Here is a 20,103-nt window from a genome sequence, read left to right as displayed (position 1 = left end):
CAGAGGCTGCTGATGAGAGGCAGTCAAATACTATTGCCATGGAACAATTACAAGGCATCATAGAAAATAAATACAGTATACAATTTAAAAAAAGTACTATTTTATATTGAAATATATTGCAAGAGGTGTTTAGCTATTTTCAGATGTATAAATAGAAGCACAGCTTCATTCGTACAATTTTCATTCACACAACTCGGGTAACGTGGAATTATCTCCCCTTCTTTAAGCAGGAACTCTTCAAGAGAGTAGAAACAAGATTCAATTGTCTGTTAAAATTTAACATCACCTCAGCATTATTTTCGCAGTGAGATGGCTAAAAAACTTAAATTTGTTTATATAGTATTGTTATCAAATGTAAATACAACCAATACGAACAATAGTTTTTGTGTGGGATGCCTTGTACATCAAGTGCTTTGAAGATATCATGGGGTACAACCTGTTTCAGTGTTCCTTCTGTAAATGATACAGTGTCAATGGTACAGAAAAAATCATAATGGCATGGTTAAAATAATGTCCCAGTGCCTTTAAGGCACACTTAGAAGTCGCATGTCAGTTGTGACAAATTTTTCCTTGTGACAAATTTTTCAATGTGAAGCGCCAGTAGTCTGATTGATCCCTTACATGGCACTTGTTTGTTTGTTTGTTGTTTAACGCCGCATTCAGCAATATTCCAGCTATTAGACGGCGGTCTGTAAATATTCAAGTCCGGACCAGACAATCCAGTGATTGATATCATGAGCATAGATCCACACAAATGGGATACAATGACATGCATCAACTAAGTCAGCGAGCCTGACCACCCGATCCAATTAGTCACCTCTTACGACAAGCATAGTCGTCTTTACAGCAAGCATGGGCTGCTGAAGACCTATTTTTACTTGGCTCCAGTGACAGGAATAGGGGGACCAACTCTACCGATATATTTCTCCTCTGGTAAAACCTGAGGAAAATGTATTTGTTTTTGTTTCTTTCGTATCATGACCTTGGTATTGAGTTATGAGTCGTATCACGTCCTTACTATAAAGATATCATGACAAAGTGATCGTTACAGCCCCACACATCACAGCAATGGGCTGGTACAGGGTTTTACCAGTTGCAAAATACTGCATCTCTAACACATACAAATTCAGAATGGATGCAAATAATTTCCACCAAGTCCTGGAGCAGACAAAATAGTGTGACTGTTTGAATTACTACACAAAAGTTCAGAGCGTCAATAGCTGGCTTTTTTTTTCGAATAAGGCTAATAAGGCTTCTGATTATCCTGGAAATCAATAGACTCGTAAATAGATATGGATCCTAACATTATTGTAAAATGACGGTAAAATAATAATTTTGCAGATATCCTGACAATGTTGTCTAGTTCCTCTCGTAGGGCACTTCAGTGTGGATGCGGCGGTAGACGATGAAGGCGATTAGGAGCCCGATGATGGTGCCGAAGATGATCATGCCGATCCCGAGCCCCGCCATAGACCCTGGAACAAGGAGCAGGCCACATGGTTTAACCCTTGGATAATACTCCCCGAAATTTAGGTGAGCTCCAGAACCTTGGGGTAAGTAGGGTTTGAGAAAGTTTACATCATGTTTAGTGAGTGTGTGAGTGAGTTTGAGTGAGTGTGTGAGTGAGTTTGAGTGAGAGTGTGAATGTGAGTGAGTGTGAGTGGGTGAGTGTGTGAATATTAGTGAGTGAGTGTGAGTGAGAGTGAATAAATGAGTGTGTGAATGTGAGTGTGTGAATGTGAGTGTGTGAATGTGAGTGAGTGAATGTGAGTGAGTATGAGTGAGAGTGAGTGATAGTGTGCCTGCATGCGTGTGTGCGTTTTTTTTAACATGTTGAGTAAGTCAGTGGTTTTTAAGTGAGTGGTATCAATTACACATGCGTTGTTACCATAGCAACATCCAAAAAATGGTGGAAGACTGCAGAGTTGGGGAAATGTGCAGGGGAAGTTTGGTGTATGCGTCCATTTTCATTCCAGTTCATGACAAATTAAATGAAAAGCACATGCAATATGTTGTGGTACAGATGACAAAACAGGACTCATTGTGGCAATAATCTGTAACATGAAGGTCAGACCAATACCCACCACTACTCATAGAGTGAATGAGTGAGTATGGTTTTACGCCGCTTTTAGTAATATTCCAGCAATTTCACGGCGGGGGACACCAGAAATGGGCTTCACACATTGTACCCATGTCGGGAATCGGGAATCAAACCTGGGTCGTCGGTGTGATGAGCAAACGCTTTAACCACTAGGCTACCCGACCGCTCCACCAGTTAGACTTTTTACTCCTAACATTGTGAAATTTCGGCAGGCGAATCTGCGAAAAATGTAGCTAAGAAGATAACGTCCACTAATAACTGCCCCCTGCAGGAGCAAGGATGTGGTGCTACACGTGGAACTAAATCACCAAAGCAGTACACCTACCTCCTTTGTACCCAGGGTACATAGTAGATTCCGGTGGTGGGTTCGAACCGTTCTTCGGCGTGATAAGAGCTCTAACCATTAGGCTACCCGACCTCACCACTACTCATAGATAAAACATATTTAGAAGTTTTGAGTTTATTAGGATTCTATGCTGTGGAGATGGGAGTAATGCTAACTATTAAGATATGTATCGTAGAGGGATGGGGGTAGGGTGGCACTGAACAGGGTGGCGGAACATGAATTCAGTGGAGTGGATTCAGTGTGTATGTAAGTGAGAAACATGAGTTGTACACTTAGTAATACTTCAGTGATATGATGGTTGAGGGAATGGCTTCACACACTGTAGCCCTATAGGGAAAATAGAACCAAATCTTCATTGTGATGAACCAACACATTGACCACTGACTTGCCCGACGGTGGTCTGTAAATAATTGAGTCTGGACCAGACAATCCAGTGATTGACATCATGAACATCGATCCATGTAATTGGGATACAATGACATGCATCAACCAAGTCAGTGAGCCTTACCACCCAATCCCATTAGTTGCCTCTGACAACAATCAATGGGTTGCTAGAGACCAACTCTTACCTGGATTTTCACGGGTTGTTTTGGTTTGGTTTGTTGTTTAACGCCACACTCAGCAATATTCCAGCTGTATTACGGCAGTCTGTAAATAATCGAGTCTGGACCAGACAATCCAGTGATTGACATCATGAGCATCGATCCATGCAATTGGGATACGATGACATACATCAACCAAGTCAGCGAGTCTGACCACCCGATCCCATTAGTCACCTTTTACGACAAGCATAGTCGCCTTTTACGACAAGCTTGGGTTGCTGAAGACCTATTCTACCCCAGATCTTCACGGGTCTCACAGATAGTAATGGATTTGTAGACCTAACTTTTCACCAAAAAAGACAAAAGGCATTTAAGCTAAATCTTTACATTATTACGCTGAATCCAATGTTAAATAATGACATATAGAAAAGCCCAATTTTGATCAAAATAATGTTTTCTGATCCAATTTTACTTCAGGTTCCAAGATAAATGCTTGGAGTATTATCTTACGGACTTTACCTGTGCTGTAGTGGAGGCCGGACTCAGCCGTCGACACCGGTGGGGAGGCGTTTGATGTCATGGAGTATGTGTGCACAACAAATATCTGCAATGACAGAAAGAGACAATACTTTAACAGGGGTTTACCAAGGCACCTTCCCAGGCAGATGTTCAGGCCCCAAGATTCAGGAAATGGCATTAAGAGTCCTAAATTTTGGAATTAAGTGAGTGAGTGAGTATGGTTTTACGCTGCTTTAAGCAATATTCCAGCAATATCCCGGCAGGGGACTCCAGAAATGGGCTTCACACATTGTACCCATGTTGGGAATTCAACCCAGGTCTTCGGCATGACTAGCGAATGCTTTAACCACTAGGCTACCCGACCACCCCTAAATTGGAATTAAAAAATGCCCAATTCATGTTATTATAATCATGTTGATAATAACAAGTCCATTTATTCTGCACCAAATTCCATTCACCAAGTGGATAGCTTTACATTATTATAACCCTTGTTAATGGATCAGCGTGTACCTGATTTTCATTCTCAGCTCCCTGGGGAGTATACAACCCAAGCTGCCTGTGAGGAGCCAGAAAGTTAGCACTCACATTACCATCTCATCCTACGGGATACCCACTCAATGTTGGGTGAACAGCTTCTATATTTCCAACTTGCCCGGCACTTTACTTAAACATGTAGAGAAAGTCGGCATGCTAATTGTTTGTTTGTCGTTTAATGCCACCCTGACCAAAGATAAAGATAATTACATAAAAAGTAACTGATATGTGACTTACAAGTCCCTCTTACAATATTTGTTTGTTTGTTGTTAAACGCCACACTCAGAAACAACCCAGCTATATGACGGCGGACTGTAAATAATAAAGTCTGGAACAGATACTGCTAGTCGTCTCTTAAGACAAGCATAGGCATATCTTACGACAAGCATAGTTGCCTCTAACAACAAGCATCTTCAAAATATATACTGTAAATCTTGAATTAAAGCGTGCATTAAATGCGAATGGTCTTTGCTCGCATTTTTAAACATCGCATTTATATCAACAATAAGACATTTTGGATAGCAAAAATACCAACTTAGACATACGCTGATGTATTCCACACCACTGTTTATTGAGCAGCACTTGTATATAAACAATGTCATTCAAACACTAATTACATCCTGTGAATTGTCACGGCTGAGGTCAAGACAAGCATTCTACTCACTTATGTCATCACTGAACACACCTGCAAGTCCAGACAGACGCCACCCTTCGTTCTTTGCGACTGCGTCAAAGGCCAACACGAGCCAGTGCGCATGTATTGTTTTTGCTCTACTCAGCGCTAATAAGCGGTGCTATTTGGTGTGTGATTGGATTAATGTAAGGTTGGATTAAGGTGAGGATTCTAAACCTGAAATCTTTAGATAGAAATCCACTGATGCTTGAGTGGAGGGGGTGTCGTATTTATTTGAGTGGCATTTTTGGCTAGGGTCCAGTGGTTGCATTCTTTTGGAGACGCATTAATTTCACGATTTACAGTAATCAAATCCAAATGGAGCCCAGAACAATACTTAATTTCAGCACTTGCCATATCATTCTGGATTCTATATTAGATTCCTTTCTTAATATCACCGAGTCTGCTAGGTTGTTGGACTAATCTAACCCGGAATCCTCAAGAGGTATACCGACCTTGGAGTGTATGGGGTAGTTGACGGCGAAGACGATGCCGTTTGCAGCGGACAGCATGATGAGGTGGTGGGCGTATTCCAGAGAAGTCTCCTTGGGTGGATCGGCCACACTTCCTGGTCGGCAGAAACACAAACATTTGTTACAAACATCCGATACACAAACTAGTATTACAAACATCAGACACACAGTCATCACAAATATCTGACAAACATTGATAACAAACATTCGCCACAGAAACATTGATTACAAACTCCTGATACACAGTTATCACAAATGTCTGACAAACATTTATTACAAATATGACACACAAATATTTATGACAAAAGAGTTGGAGTCATGTTTGTTGACAGAAGCATCTACACTCACTCATCTAACCTAAGAGTGAGTGAGTGAGTTGGGTTTAACACCGCTTTTATCAGTATTCCAGTTATATCACGGCGTGTCAGCTTAATATGGGAGGAAAGCCCAAAGTGATGCAGGTCTCAGACATTTATCACTTGGGTGAAACCCACGAGCACGGGTATGGTGCTGACAAACCTAGAAACATAATCGGGGCGAATCGAGATTCGAACCCACAATCATAGGTTTCTGGCATGCCCAAGTGACGCAACTCTGCACAGCGAATCGCGGCGCCTTAGATGACTGAGCCAGCCGTGCCGCCTATCTAACCTAAGAATGACAGGCAACTCTTTATCGATCACACATGCATCACTTTAATGAATAGTGCCGCCTTAGACGACTGGGCCACCCGTGCCCCCCAATACTCAAGTGAGTCACGTCATACGATGCACATGGATTAACAACATCTTTTAGTTATTTTAGCCTTGAAGTCCAAATGTTAACTGTACCTCCGATTGGGGCCTTGTCCAACAGGGTGAATGACACAATCAGCTTCTTGTCACTGTCATCATCTTGTCTCACCTGCAACACACAGCAGAGTTAGCTCTCTTAAACATCAGCAGCACATGCGTTGCAGGTCTTCAGCAACATATTCATGGTTTCATGAATAATTTTTGGGATATTTTTTTTGTCGCACACAATTTCATAAAAATATCCCAAAATTATTCATGATCCCTAACCTTTTATGTTCAGTACGTAAACATTCCAGTAGTACCACAGTGGGGACCCAAGGAATGGCCTCCACACATACTACCACTGTAGAGAATGGAACCTTAGGTTTTGGCGTAGCAATGCTTCAATCAAAACATCACCCCAAGGCATGTGAGTTAACTGACTGTAAAAGTCCAGTTTCCACCCTTGCCAAACTAGGCTGGAATTTCTAGGCCTGATCGTAGCGCCACCAGTTTTTCTCAAGGTGCTCACAAGACTTTGCGATGTAAGACCTGTTTTATCACACTATAGATCTTGATTATCGATAGTCAGATCGTCTTGACTGGGTGCCACCATTTCGTTTGAACAAATGCAAGTGATACGAGATGTGGAATCTTATTGGTCCATAGGAGAGGCATAGAAGGGACATAACTCGTAATAGCCACTGTTGAGCCCAGGAATTCCAGCTTAGTTCAGCAAGGGTGGAAACTGGACTTTTAATGTCAGTTAACTCCCTTGCCCGGGAATATGCAATCACAAGGATCCTCATCCACAGTTAGCTGTTGTCCATATCTAACCATGTATGGTTGTTGCATAATATTCCAGCTATATGACGACAGCCTGTGAACAATTCAGTCTGGACCAGACAATCCAGTGATCAATATTGTGTGCAACGATAGTGTGAAACCAGTGAGTTCAAGCAGGGCTTGATTTAGCTATATAAAACATGCACCAGTGCAACCTATAATTGAAAAATGCAACCGAATACTTAAGTCTACATGGACCAAGTACATTTAAAGAATTTCAAATTTTTGTCTGACTAACTCTTACATGTACTAACAACATCGATTTTTTTTTTTTAATTTTTTTTTATTTTATTAGTTTTATTTACCATCACTAATCCCTGTTTTATGTGTAATCCATGACACATGACACATTCATCAGAGATCAGAGATTGTATTTATTTAGATGAGTTTATGCATCCTTGTTTCAACTTTGATAAACCTATGAGACCAGGGTGCAACCTGGTTTTGTCTGGCGCAGGTAGTCTATTATGTCAACATACACCTGGTGCAAGTTAAAACAAGTTTCTTAAATCAAGTCCTGACATGTGTAGTCCAGACAAACCCAATTTGAGACTCAACTCATGACCATAGGCTCCTGACATGCCTAAGGGAGACAATTCTTGACAGCAAGTGCCTCAGACCACTGGGTGAAATGTGCCCCCAAATTTTATCTGTGTACTAAGACCATACTTGCTTTTACTTGCTTAAAGGATCCGCCGATTATATTTTTGGTTGAAATGGAATATTTCTTTCCTGAATCTGCTTCTTTTTTAATCCTGCTTCTTTTTTAATCCTGCCAATAAGCTAATAGCACATTGCACCAAAAAATATTTTCTAAGAAAATACCCACTGAAGAGGTGAGGTGAAATTAAGTTTAACGTCGCGTCCAAGATTATTGCACTTATAAAGCGACCCACTGACGATGACATAAATGAAATATTGGAGTCAAAATGAAGTTTGTCTTTCTTGAAATTGATAGGATAAAACAGTAGTTTGGCTTGATCCAGGTTTGAACTGCTCAAAGCAACGGCTGTGTCGCAGGCTCCCCTCCAACAAACCATTTTTATTTTTTTATACCAGCCGACCTGAAGTGGAGGAGAAAACTAAAAACTAAAAACTAAATTTGAATTGAAATTATTACCCACCTATCTGTAAAGTTAGTGAAAAAAGGTGTGGCCTTACTGTGACATTATTCTCACCTTGATGTCGGCGATCCTGATGAGGGAGACGTTTGCACTGAGTGCCAGCTTGGTCCTGAGAGGAGGGAAGAAGATGGACTTGTGTCCGTACACATCCTGAGAGTAGCTTCCTGACAACAGACATATATCCTCTTTTAAAAACACTTGGAACTTGTGTGTATGACATTTTGTCACTAAGGCAGCCAATGTAAAGGCCATAATCTCTTGGCTTTATGTTTTTGGTGGAAAAAGATTTCAATAAATACTTTGTATTACCCCCAAAATTCTAAAAATTGTTATGTTGGGTGAGGTGAGGTAAGTGAAATAGGGTTAAACATATCATTCAAGACCGTTAAACAGACATCGATGTGCATGCGTGTCTGGATCAAAACCATTTTTTTGTGCTAGCCAACTGAGATACCATGCTGCAGTTTAACATGAATACCCCACTCAGACACAGTGTACTGACTTCAAGCCGATCAGTCCTTGTTGCTGATCGTCAGGCAGGGTAACAAAAAGTACCATCTTTTAATGTCTTTGGTATGATGATGCCACCGACCTTTACCACTCCAAGCAAACACTCTGTCACTAGACTACAGAGGGGGTCCGTCACAACTGAAGGAGAGACAAGCATGGGGTACTGGGGACCTATTCTGACCCACAATCCCTCGAGTATTGGGAGACCCATTCTGACCCACAATCCCCTGAGTGCAAGGAGATCTATTCTGACCCACAATCCCCTGAATGCAAGGAGATCTATTCTGACCCACAATCCCCTGAGTGCCAGGAGACCCATTCTGACCCACAATCCCCTGAGTGCAAGGAGATCTATTCTGACCCACAATCCCCTGAATGCAAGGAGATCTATTCTGACCCACAATCCCCTGAGTGCCAGGAGATCTATTCTGACCCACAATCCCCTGAGTGCAAGGAGATCTATTCTGACCCACAATCCCCTGAGTGCCAGGAGATCTATTCTGACCCACAATCCCCTGAATGCAAGGAGATCTATTCTGACCCACAATCCCCTGAGTGCCAGGAGATCTATTCTGACCCACAATCCCCTGAGTGCCAGGAGATCTATTCTGACCCACAATCCCCTGAGTGCAAGGAGATCTATTCTGACCCACAATCCCCTGAATGCAAGGAGATCTATTCTGACCCACAATCCCCTGAGTGCCAGGAGATCTATTCTGACCCACAATCCCCTGAGTGCCAGGAGATCTATTCTGACCCACAATCCCCTGAGTGCAAGGAGATCTATTCTGACCCACAATCCCCTGAATGCAAGGAGATCTATTCTGACCCACAATCCCCTGAGTGCCAGGAGATCTATTCTGACCCACAATCCCCTGAGTGCCAGGAGATCTATTCTGACCCACAATCCCCTGAGTGCCAGGAGATCTATTCTGCACACCCTACCCTAAGTAACAAAGTGATCCAAACACAAGCTAGGTCGGCATCTTGAGGAGTGAGCAGCTCCATCCCCTAAGGATCCGCCATCAGTGAGGTGTGTTACCTGAGATTTTGAAGGTCATATACAGACTCCTCTGTGCTGTCTCCTGGTAACAGGGGCGGATGTCGAACACGTCCACATCAGGGTGGCCCACGTGGAAGTTGAACATGCTCACAAACTTCTCCGGGGGGTTCTTGTGAAAGAAAAGACCGAATGCAATCACTGTAACATCATCAAACGCCTCTAAACTACATTTTACCAGGGACCTGTTCCACAAAGCGATTGTAACACTAAGATGATCACTCCCATACTTAAACATAGATTTAAGACAGTCATAGCGCTAAGATTGCTTTGTGGACCAACCCCTGAAAACTAAGTCATTCTTGCAAAATAATAATGGAAAAACTAACTGTCTTGCTTCAATATCAGGTAACAGCCTTTTACTCTGACAGTGAGCGCTAAGATTGCTTTGACTGTAAATAATCGAGTCTGGACCAGACAATCCAGTGATTGACATCATGAGCATCGATCCATGCAATTGGGATACAATGACATGCATCAACCAAGTCAGCGAGCCTGACCAACCGATCCCGTTAGTTACCTCTTACAACAACCATAGTCGCCTTTTACGGCAAGCATGGGTTGCTGAAGACCTATTCCCTACCAATATCTTCACGGGTCTATATCATGGAAAGAATGAACTTCCATTTACCTATATATCTGTAATACGGCACACCCTTAGTGTATAGTACCGTTATTTCCTTACTTCCTACCAGTGAGTATGGTTTTACGCCGCTTTTAGCAATATTCCAGCAATATCACAGCTGGGGACACCAGAAATGGGCTTCACACATTGTACCCATGTCGGGAATCGAACCCGGGTCTTCGGCGTGACGAACGAATGCTTTAACCACTAGACTACATGACCGTCCCTTTACTTCCTACCAACATTCAAGTGGCCTCTGAATCACATCATACAACAGTTAAACTCACGGGAGGATACACAGATGATTTGGACAGTTTAAATTATTTTTATTAAATATAGAGTCTACTGCCTCACCATTTTGAGAACAAAAATTGATGCAAATTGTACCAAAAATTAATGTTGTGTAGCAATTCAGTAATTGCATGGAGGCCTGGCTTAGGGACTGACTGGTCCGGAGTTATAGGGTTGCACTGTATATTGTCATTGTAGTTACTTAACAATTCTCACCCTTTGTAAGCCTTTGCTGTTTCCTGATCCTGGACCTCCTTGTGGCGGACCTGAACTTGGTTGGCTTTGTCCTGGTGTAGGTTGACCTTGACCTGGCTGTGGTTGGCCTTGTCCTGGTGTAGGTTGACCTTGACCTGGTGTAGGTTGACCTTGACCTGGCTGTGGTTGGCCTTGTCCTGGTGTAGGTTGACCTTGACCTGGCTGTGGTTGGCCTTGTCCTGGTGTAGGTTGACCTTGACCTGGCTGTGGTTGACCTTGACTCATTGTTTTCATGAGATTATAAGCTGTGATGTTTTTGAAGTACATTCCTAAAATGACAGATGGGGGTGTGGGTTTGCCCGATACAGGTGCCTGCTGCAAAGTCAAAAAAGAACTCCATGTACACAAACAGGTGCTGGACATTGAGAACAGAAAACAATGTATCCAAACAGGTGCTTGATCATGTTGATGGAAAGACAAAAGAAAACAATGTACACAAACTGGTGCTTGATGGGAAGATGAAAGAAAACAATGTACACAAACAGGTGCTTGATGGGAACTGTTTGATTGGCAATTTTAGAAGTTGGTAAATAACAGTAAAGGTAAGATATTTAATGGACAGCAACTTGCTTATTCTATTATGATGTGATGTTTCGTGTCCATCCTTCTGCCAGTGACTCTTGCTTGACAATGGTATAGGAGCTATCTATCCCTAAGCATGGAATCATAACAGAATAAATAAATTTCATCCAAAAAATATTGAGAGTTATGGCTTGGAAATGAAGCCTAGAGTTCTTTGAAACTAAGCTCAAATTGTTTCCTTGGAAATGAAACAAAATATAATTAAGAAAAATTTCAAATGAAAAGGTATCAGTTAAGCTGATGAGCAATACAAATTTCAAGTTTCACTGAAAAACATTGAAAAGTGTTGAAAGGTTATCAAACAAACCCTTCCCTCATTTGAGGCTTAGTCGAAATTGTTTCCACAGAAACATAACCAAATTAATTTTTAAAAATCAAAATATCAAAAGACACCAGTTGAGCAGATGAGCAAAGCACATTCCAAGTTTTATTGAAAAACATTGAACGGTAATTAGATAAGAGGGTCCTAAACTTGAAGAGGGAACAAATAATGGTCTGGTGCAGCGGAACCCTGACTGGAGTAGAACTGGTTACCTTGAGGAAGTAGATCTCCTGTACCATGTTATTCGGGGAGACACTGGCCCAAACATCCACTGGCATCCCACGCAACACACGCTGAAACAAGGGAGGTCATTCTGAGTAAACTTTGACAACACATACAGGTGGGTGAGTTAATACTTCAGGACTCACCAGCAATATCTCAAGGAAGCCAGTTTACTGAAAATATTTCTTTCATGAAGGAACTTGGCCTGTTTTGATTCCCTGCTGTAGGAAATATAGGATTAATGGGGATGCTGATAGTGATTCAGTTATGCTTCTGTTGATGGTGAAGCTGCCAGCCTCGGAGTTTTTCCATTTTTGCCATCTTGTGTTGATATATTTGACATATGCTTGTGTTGATGGTGAAGCTGAAACTAAAACATTTATCATCCAAAACTGGCTTCCACAGGTGAAATCTCACCCTCGTGTCTTTTGATATCAAATATATCACCACTTGGCCAGCCTTGGAGTTTTTCCATTTTTGCCAACTTGTGTTGATATATATGACATATGCTTCTGTTGATGATGATATCGCTTGGGTGAGATCAAGTGATATCTACATTGTGACATCATTGGTTACAATGTGATAATCAAATGACATCACTAATGGCTCTGCTACTGAAGCTGTTAGCTGAAGCTTGAGACAGTGCATATTACTGTCTACAAACTGAAAAAGACGGAAGAATGATAATGGATGATGAATAAAATCTCACCTCGTGTCTTTTGATATAAAATATATCAACACTTGTTGACAAAAGTGGAAAAACTCCTTGGCCAGCCTCGGAGTTTTTCTATTTTTGTCAACTTGTGTTGATATATTTGACATAAAAAGACATGAGGGTGAGATTCTCTATATTGTGATACAAATGTGTGATGTTGATGGTGAGGTGTTTTTAATCATGGGTGATGTTGATGGTGAGGTGTTTTTAATGTGTGATGTTGATGGTGAGGTGTTTTTTAATGTGTGATGTTGATGGTGAGGTGTTTTTAATATGTGATTTTGATGGTGAGGTGTTTTTTAATGTGTGATGTTGATGGTGAGGTGTTTTTAATGTGTGATGTTGATGGTGAGGTGTTTTTTAATGTGTGATGTTGATGGTGAGGTGTTTTTAATGTGTTATGTTGGTGGTGAGGTGGTTTTAATGTGTTATATTGATGGTGAGGTGTTTTTAATGTGTGATGTTGATGGTGAGGTGTTTTTAATGTGATGTTGATGGTGAGGTGTTTTTTGGTGTGTGATGTTGATGGTGAGGTGTTTTTAATGTGTGATGTTGATGGTGAGGTGTTTTTAATGTGTGATGTTGATGGTGAGGTGTTTTTAGTGTGTGATGTTGATGGTGAGGTGTTTTTAATGTGTGATGTTGATGGTGAGGTGGTTTTTAATGTGTGATGTTGATGGTGAGGTGTTTTTCATGTGATGTTGATGGTGAGGTGGTTTAACGTGATGTTGATGGTGAGGTGTTTTTAATGTGTGATGTTATGGTGAGGTGTTTTTAATGTTATTTTGATTGTGAGGTGTTTTTAATGTGTTATGTTGATGGTGCGGTGGTTTTAATGTTATGTTGATGGTGAGGTGTTTTTAATGTGTGATGTTGATGGTGAGATGTTTTTAATGTGTGATGTTGATGGTGAGGTGTTTTTAATGTGTTATGTTATGGTGAGGTGTTTTTAATGTGTGATGTTGATGGTGAGGTGTTTTTTAATGTGTGATGTTGATGGTGAGGTGTTTTTAATGTGTGATGTTGATGGTGAGGTGTTTTTAATGTGATGTTGATGGTGAGGTGTTTTTTAATGTGTGATGTTGATGGTGAGGTGTTTTTTTTGTGTGATGTTGATGGTGAGGTGTTTTTAGTGTGTGATGTTGATGGTGAGGTGTTTTTAATGTGTGATGTTGATGGTGAGGTGGTTTTTAATGTGCGATGTTGATGGTGAGGTGTTTTTAATGTGATGTTGATGGTGAGGTGGTTTTTAATGTGCGATGTTGATGGTGAGGTGTTTTTAATGTGATGTTGATGGTGAGGTGGTTTAACGTGATGTTGATGGTGAGGTGTTTTTAATGTGTGATGTTATGGTGAGGTGTTTTTAATGTGATGTTGATGGTGAGGTGTTTTTAATGTGATGTTGATGGTGAGGTGGTTTCAATGTGTGATGTTATGGTGAGGTGTTTTTAATGTGATGTTGATGGTGAGGTGTTTTTAATGTGTGATGTTATGGTGAGGTGTTTTTAATGTGTGATGTTATGGTGAGGTGTTTTTAATGTGTGATGTTGATGGTGAGGTGTTTTTAATGTGTGATGTTGATGGTGAGGTGTTTTTAATGTGTGATGTTGATGGTGAGGTGTTTTTAATGTGATGTTGATGGTGAGGTGGTTTAACGTGATGTTGATGGTGAGGTGTTTTTAATGTGTGATGTTATGGTGAGGTGTTTTTAATGTGATGTTGATGGTGAGGTGTTTTTAATGTGATGTTGATGGTGAGGTGGTTTTAATGTGATGTTATGGTGAGGTGTTTTTAATGTGATGTTGATGGTGAGGTGTTTTTAATGTGTGATGATATGGTGAGGTGTTTTTAATGTGTGATGTTATGGTGAGGTGTTTTTAATGTGTGATGTTGATGGTGAGGTGTTTTTAATGTGTGATGTTGATGGTGAGCTGTTTTTAATGTGTGATGTTGATGGTGAGGTGTTTTTTAATGTGTGATGTTGATGGTGAGGTGTTTTTAATGTGTGATGTTGATGGTGAGGTGTTTTTTAATGTGTGATGTTGATGGTGAGGTGTTTTTTAATGTGTGATGTTGATGTTAATGGCCATGCTTATGTTGATGTTGATGCTTATTATGTTTTTGTTCCTATTGTGTGAGCAGCAGGTGCTACCATTGTGGCAGGATATTCTTACGGCTCTGGCTTTCAGTGATCCATTCAAATATTTTTCACCCCTATTTTGCCCTTCAAGCCCAGTTGAATTTTGTTTTGTTGATAATCAAGACTTGTTTCTCTGGCATTGATGTTTACTATTTAATGTTGATGATGATATTGCCGATTGTATTAATTGTGGTGCTGAAAGGGACTTAAAGGGGCACTGATCTACAGCAATTCCCCGGGACTGGTTGTTGCCTATGTTATTGTTTTTTTCCCCGGGACTGGTTGTTGCCTATGTTATTGCTTTTTCCCTGTGAGTACCCAGATGATACAGCAGAAATCACTTTTATTGATAGTATCAGGGCGTATGATCACATTGATCAAAAAATGAAATACAGTTTTGGAAATAATAAGGAAATGTAGGTATCTTTGTGCTTAGCACTGGTAATGGTGACGAAGTTTTGATAAGTCATTTGCTTTGTAATTGTGCGATTTTTGATTACACTATTTTGACTTGTAACGCAAAATAAATATTTCACCTGAACATTGCTCATTTTATTTTTACAGTAAAAATGAGTAAAATTTTCACTCAGGAAGTTGTTAAACGTCTAAATATTCAATTATTTTACAAATTGACTGAAAAATGTGTCCATCTGTATTATTATGATAACGAATTCCAAACATTTTTATGTTTCATATCATCACCAAGTGACTGAAATTATTAGGATTAAAAGTACATTTCTATATTGTTAGGCATTATTATCTATTGTGATGTTTTTAAGCCATTTTGAATGTCTTAATCATTTTTTGTCAATCTGTTAAATAAATGGACAGATGTTTCAGTCAATTTGTAAAATGACTGAAATATTTAGACAATATATAAATTGCCTAAGTGAATCATATTTTACACATTTATACAAGCTTACAAAGGAAAAGACCTATGAAAACAACGTCTGTCTCGCATTGAAGAACTTCTCGGCCAAGATGTAGAGGAACAAGAATGATTCTGTTCAATGCTACAGCAAATGAATGAAAACGAAACGCAAATATCATAATTACAATCTACCAAAGTTATATATCAAATTTTAGGCAGCTGTTCGAGGAATGTATCCGTGAATATCCACATAAAGGAACAAAGCTGTACAAGGAAATTTATTCTGTTTCACATGTCTCTGTAACGATCAATTATTTTAAAATATATATAGCGTTTCAGGATAGTATAACCCATGTTCCTTTCTCCATGCACTGATCACTTAGTTTGTGTCAGTTGTTTCACAAAGGTGTCAAGTCTCAAAGGTCAGCTGAGAAAGCCCCCATGACAACTATTTTCATAATGTCCACGATTCTTTAAAAAAATCCATTTAGTTAGATAACAATGAGCAATCAATCAACGTATTATCAGTTAACCCTATGAACAAAGTATGTTGTTTTTACATCAGCACAAGACAACAGTGATTAATCAATCAACATATTTTCTGTTGATCCTTTGATGGCTAGGAATGATCCATTGATTAACAGAAGAGTAAATCAACTGATCCTTCATCTCTTGCTGGACTGCCATGTGCATATTACATAACACACATTTCACCTCACTTCAAACCCGGATTTAGATCGAATAATTACCCCAGACACAAGAAATGCCAAATGGGAACCTTTATCAGGTAATCTGGGTGGTGCTACCACTAATTATACCTGTAATAAATTCATTAACTGAGCATCAAGTGAATGACGACAAATACACATGTGTAGGGTTATACCAGAAAACATGGATGACAAGGGAGTAGTAATCGTGTTATCCACACAATCCTAAATCTGAAAATGCTTTCACTGCAGGTATACTATTTTTTTATTTTTAAACTATAACCATCAGAAGTATTTCCAAATAACAACATCTGATGAGCTTCCAGCATTCTTTTTGTCTGTTTGTTTGGGCTGAAGAAATCACGGGTAACCTATCAGTGTTCAAAAATGTGTAAAACAAATATTGCCTCCAGGTTTATTCAGCTGTCCTTGCAGATGGTAGCCTAGTCTCTTGTCACACTTAGTTGCGTTAGCGAGCAAATCGACTCACGGCAGAGGGAAGAAGCCAGAGATTAGTGCCCCTTTAAATGTTGACGATGGTGTGGACTTGTTAATACAGGAAAGGGGTAATCTGTTCATCATCAGATGTTTCAACAAAACATCTTCCAAACAGATTACACAGATGGTCAATCAAAGTCTGGTGACGGAACAATTACAGTCTGTCATACAGACCCTGAAACAAATATATCCAATACAGCCCATGCAAGTCTATAATAGTTGGCAAGTCTAGATTACTGTCATACAGACCCTGCAACAAATATGTCCAATACAGCCTTTGCAAGTCTATATTTTTTCAAGATAATTTAATTCTTCTTGTCAAATATTTTCATTTCAGAGACTAGATGTTAGTCTAAAATGATTCAGAACCTTGTCAATTTCATTCTCAGAATTCACAAGTTACCTCTCCTTGGTAGACAAAATTCCTGTTCTGGATCTTCAACAGTTCCTGAGCATGTTGCATGGTGATGTTGTGTGGGTCTGTGGCGACACTTCTCCAGGTCATTTCGGGTATCTTGTGCATGGTGCAGTTGCCCTCTGCCCGGTCAATCACATACTCCAGACCTAGAGTGAGTGAGGAAAACAGGTTTAACACTGCTTTGAACAGTATTTCAGTTATATCACATGTCAGTGAGTGAGATGGGTTTAACACTGCTTTGAACAGTATTTCAGTTATATCACTGCATGTCAGTGAGTGAGATGGGTTTAACACTGCTTTGAACAGTATTTTAACAGTATTTCAGTTATATGACATGTCAGTGAGTGAGATGGGTTTAACACTGCTTTGAACAGTATTTTAACAGTATTTCAGTTATATGACATGTCAGTGAGTGAGATGGGTTTAACACTGCTTTGAACAGTATTTTAACAGTATTTCAGTTATATGACATGTCAGTGAGTGAGATGGGTTTAACACTGCTTTGAACAGTATTTTAACAGTATTTCAGTTATATCACATGTCAGTGAGTGAGATGGGTTTAACACTGCTTTGAACAGTATTTTAACAGTATTTCAGTTATATGACATGTCAGTGAGTGAGATGGGTTTAACACTGCTTTGAACAGTATTTTAACAGTATTTCAGTTATATCACATGTCAGTGAGTGAAATGGGCTTAACACAGCTTTGAACAGTATTTCAGTTATATCACTGCATGTTAATGAGTGAGATGGGTTTAACAGTGCTTTTAACAGTATTTCAGTTATATGACATGTCAGTGAGTGAGATGGGTTTAACACAGTTTTGAACAGTATTTCAGTTATATCACTGCATGTTAATGAGTGAGATGGGTTTAACAGTGCTTTTAACAGTATTTCAGTTATATCACATGTCAGTGAGTGAAATGGGCTTAACACAGCTTTTAACAGTATTTCAGTTATATCACATGTCAGTGAGTGAGATGGGTTTAACACAGTTTTGAACAGTATTTCAGTTATATCACTGCATGTTAATGAGTGAGATGGGTTTAACAGTGCTTTTAACAGTATTTCAGTTATATCACATGTCAGTGAGTGAAATGGGCTTAACACAGCTTTTAACAGTATTTCAGTTATATCACATGTCAGTGAGTGAGATGGGTTTAACACAGCTTTGAACAGTATTTCAGTTATATCACATGTCAGTGAGTGAGATGGGCTTAACACAGCTTTGAACAGTATTTCAGTTATATCACATGTCAGTGAGTGAGACGGGTTTAACACAGCTTTGAACAGTATTTCATTTATACCACATGTCAGTGAGTGAGACAGGTTTAACACCAACACAATGAATCATTCCCAATGTAGGAACGATGTGGAAGTACATTTACCACTTCTGTGGAATATCTAGTATACATACAATCTGAATGCTCGCAAATGTGTACCTGTTGTGTAGTCCTCAATCTTGGTGATGAAACCAGCTCCGTACTGGTGCCGCTCATCCTTGCTGTAAAACCTGTCATTCCTTATCAGCTTGAAATTGTAGTCAAAGTACACCTGGAACAAAGTGTGACATTCAGTCAAAGTACATCTGGAACAAAGTGTCACATTGAGTCAAAGTACATCTGGAACAAAGTGTCACATTGAGTCAAAGTACATCTGGAACAAAGTGTCACATTGAGTCAAAGTACATCTGGAACAAAGTGTCACATTGAGTCAAAGTACATCTGGAACAAAGTGTCACATTAAGTCAAAGTACATCTGGAACAAAGTGTCACATAGAGTCAAAGTACATCTGGAACAAAGTGTCACATAGAGTCAAAGTACATCTGGAACAAAGTGTCACATAGAGTCAAAGTACATCTGGAACAAAGTGTCACACTGAGTCAAAGTACATCTGGAACAAAGTGTCACATTGAGTCAAAGTACATCTGGAACAAAGTGTCACACTGAGTCAAAGTACATCTGAAACAAAGTGTCACATTGAGTCAAAGTACATCTGGAACAAAGTGTCACATTGAGTCAAAGTATATCTGGAACAAAGTGTCACATTGTGTCAAAATATATCAGGAACAAAGTGTCACATTCAGTCAAAGTACATCTGAAACAAAGTGTCACACTGAGTCAAAGTACATCTGGAACAAAGTGTCACATTGAGTCAAAGTACATCTGGAACAAAGTGTCACACCGAGTCAAAGTACACCTGGAACAAAGTGTCACATTGAGTCAAAGTACATCTGGAACAAACACAGTGTCACACTGAGTCAAAGTACATCTGGAACAAACAAAGTGTGCACATTGAGTCAAAGTACATCTGGATCAAACACAGTGTCACATTGAGTCAAAGTAGATCTGGAACAAACAAAGTGTCACATTGAGTCAAAGTAGATCTGGAACAAACACAGTGTCACATTGAGTCAAAGTACATCTGGAACAAACAAAGTGTCACATTGAGTCAAAGTACATCTGGATCAAACACAGTGTCACATTGAGTCAAAGTAGATCTGGAACAAACAAAGTGTCACATTGAGTCAAAGTAGATCTGGAACAAACAAAGTGTCACATTGAGTCAAAGTACATCTGGAACAAACAGTGTCACATTGAGTCAAAGTACATCTGGAACAAAGTGTCACATAGAGTCAAAGTACATCTGGATCAAAGTGTCACATAGAGTCAAAATACATCTGGAACAAAGTGTCACATTGAGTCAAAGTACATCTGGAACAAACACAGTGTCACATAGAGTCAAAGTACATCTGGAACAAACACAGTGTCACATAGAGTCAAAGTACATCTGGAACAAAGTGTCACATAGAGTCAAAGTACATCTGGAACAAAGTGTCACATAGAGTCAAAGTACATCTGGAACAAAGTGTCACATTGAGTCAAAGTACATCTGAACAAAGTGTCACATAGAGTCAAAGTACATCTGGAACAAAGTATCACATTGAGTCAAAGT

At 39.7% G+C, this 20,103-nt stretch overlaps 1 protein-coding gene across 2 annotated transcripts in view; it reads right to left on the bottom strand.

Annotated features, from left to right (window-relative positions):
* Positions 1-1,297: 1,297 nt before the first annotated feature.
* The window catches only part of LOC139461079 (uncharacterized), a 38,279-nt gene continuing 19,473 nt past the window's right edge, over positions 1,298-20,103 (bottom strand). Inside the window, exons 8-18 of one of the 2 annotated variants that reach the window (XM_071242595.1) lie at positions 18,590-18,701; positions 17,133-17,293; positions 11,789-11,869; positions 10,634-10,987; positions 9,484-9,613; positions 7,986-8,095; positions 6,019-6,091; positions 5,171-5,283; positions 3,509-3,593; positions 2,427-2,525; positions 1,298-1,475 (exon numbers count right to left, since the gene is read on the bottom strand). In XM_071242595.1, the coding sequence (XP_071098696.1) occupies positions 1,360-1,475; positions 2,427-2,525; positions 3,509-3,593; positions 5,171-5,283; positions 6,019-6,091; positions 7,986-8,095; positions 9,484-9,613; positions 10,634-10,987; positions 11,789-11,869; positions 17,133-17,293; positions 18,590-18,701 (1,434 nt within the window). In that variant the 3' untranslated portion in view covers positions 1,298-1,359. The remainder of the gene's footprint in view (positions 1,476-2,426; positions 2,526-3,508; positions 3,594-5,170; positions 5,284-6,018; positions 6,092-7,985; positions 8,096-9,483; positions 9,614-10,633; positions 10,988-11,788; positions 11,870-17,132; positions 17,294-18,589; positions 18,702-20,103) is intronic. The other variant, XM_071242596.1, reaches the window with a different exon arrangement.

The sequence above is a fragment of the Haliotis cracherodii genome, unplaced genomic scaffold (assembly GCF_022045235.1).
Source record: "Haliotis cracherodii isolate W230 unplaced genomic scaffold, xgHalCrac1.p SCAF_14, whole genome shotgun sequence".
In the NCBI taxonomy this organism is placed as follows: domain Eukaryota; kingdom Metazoa; phylum Mollusca; class Gastropoda; order Lepetellida; family Haliotidae; genus Haliotis; species Haliotis cracherodii.
This window is presented reverse-complemented; position numbering and strand designations above follow the sequence as displayed.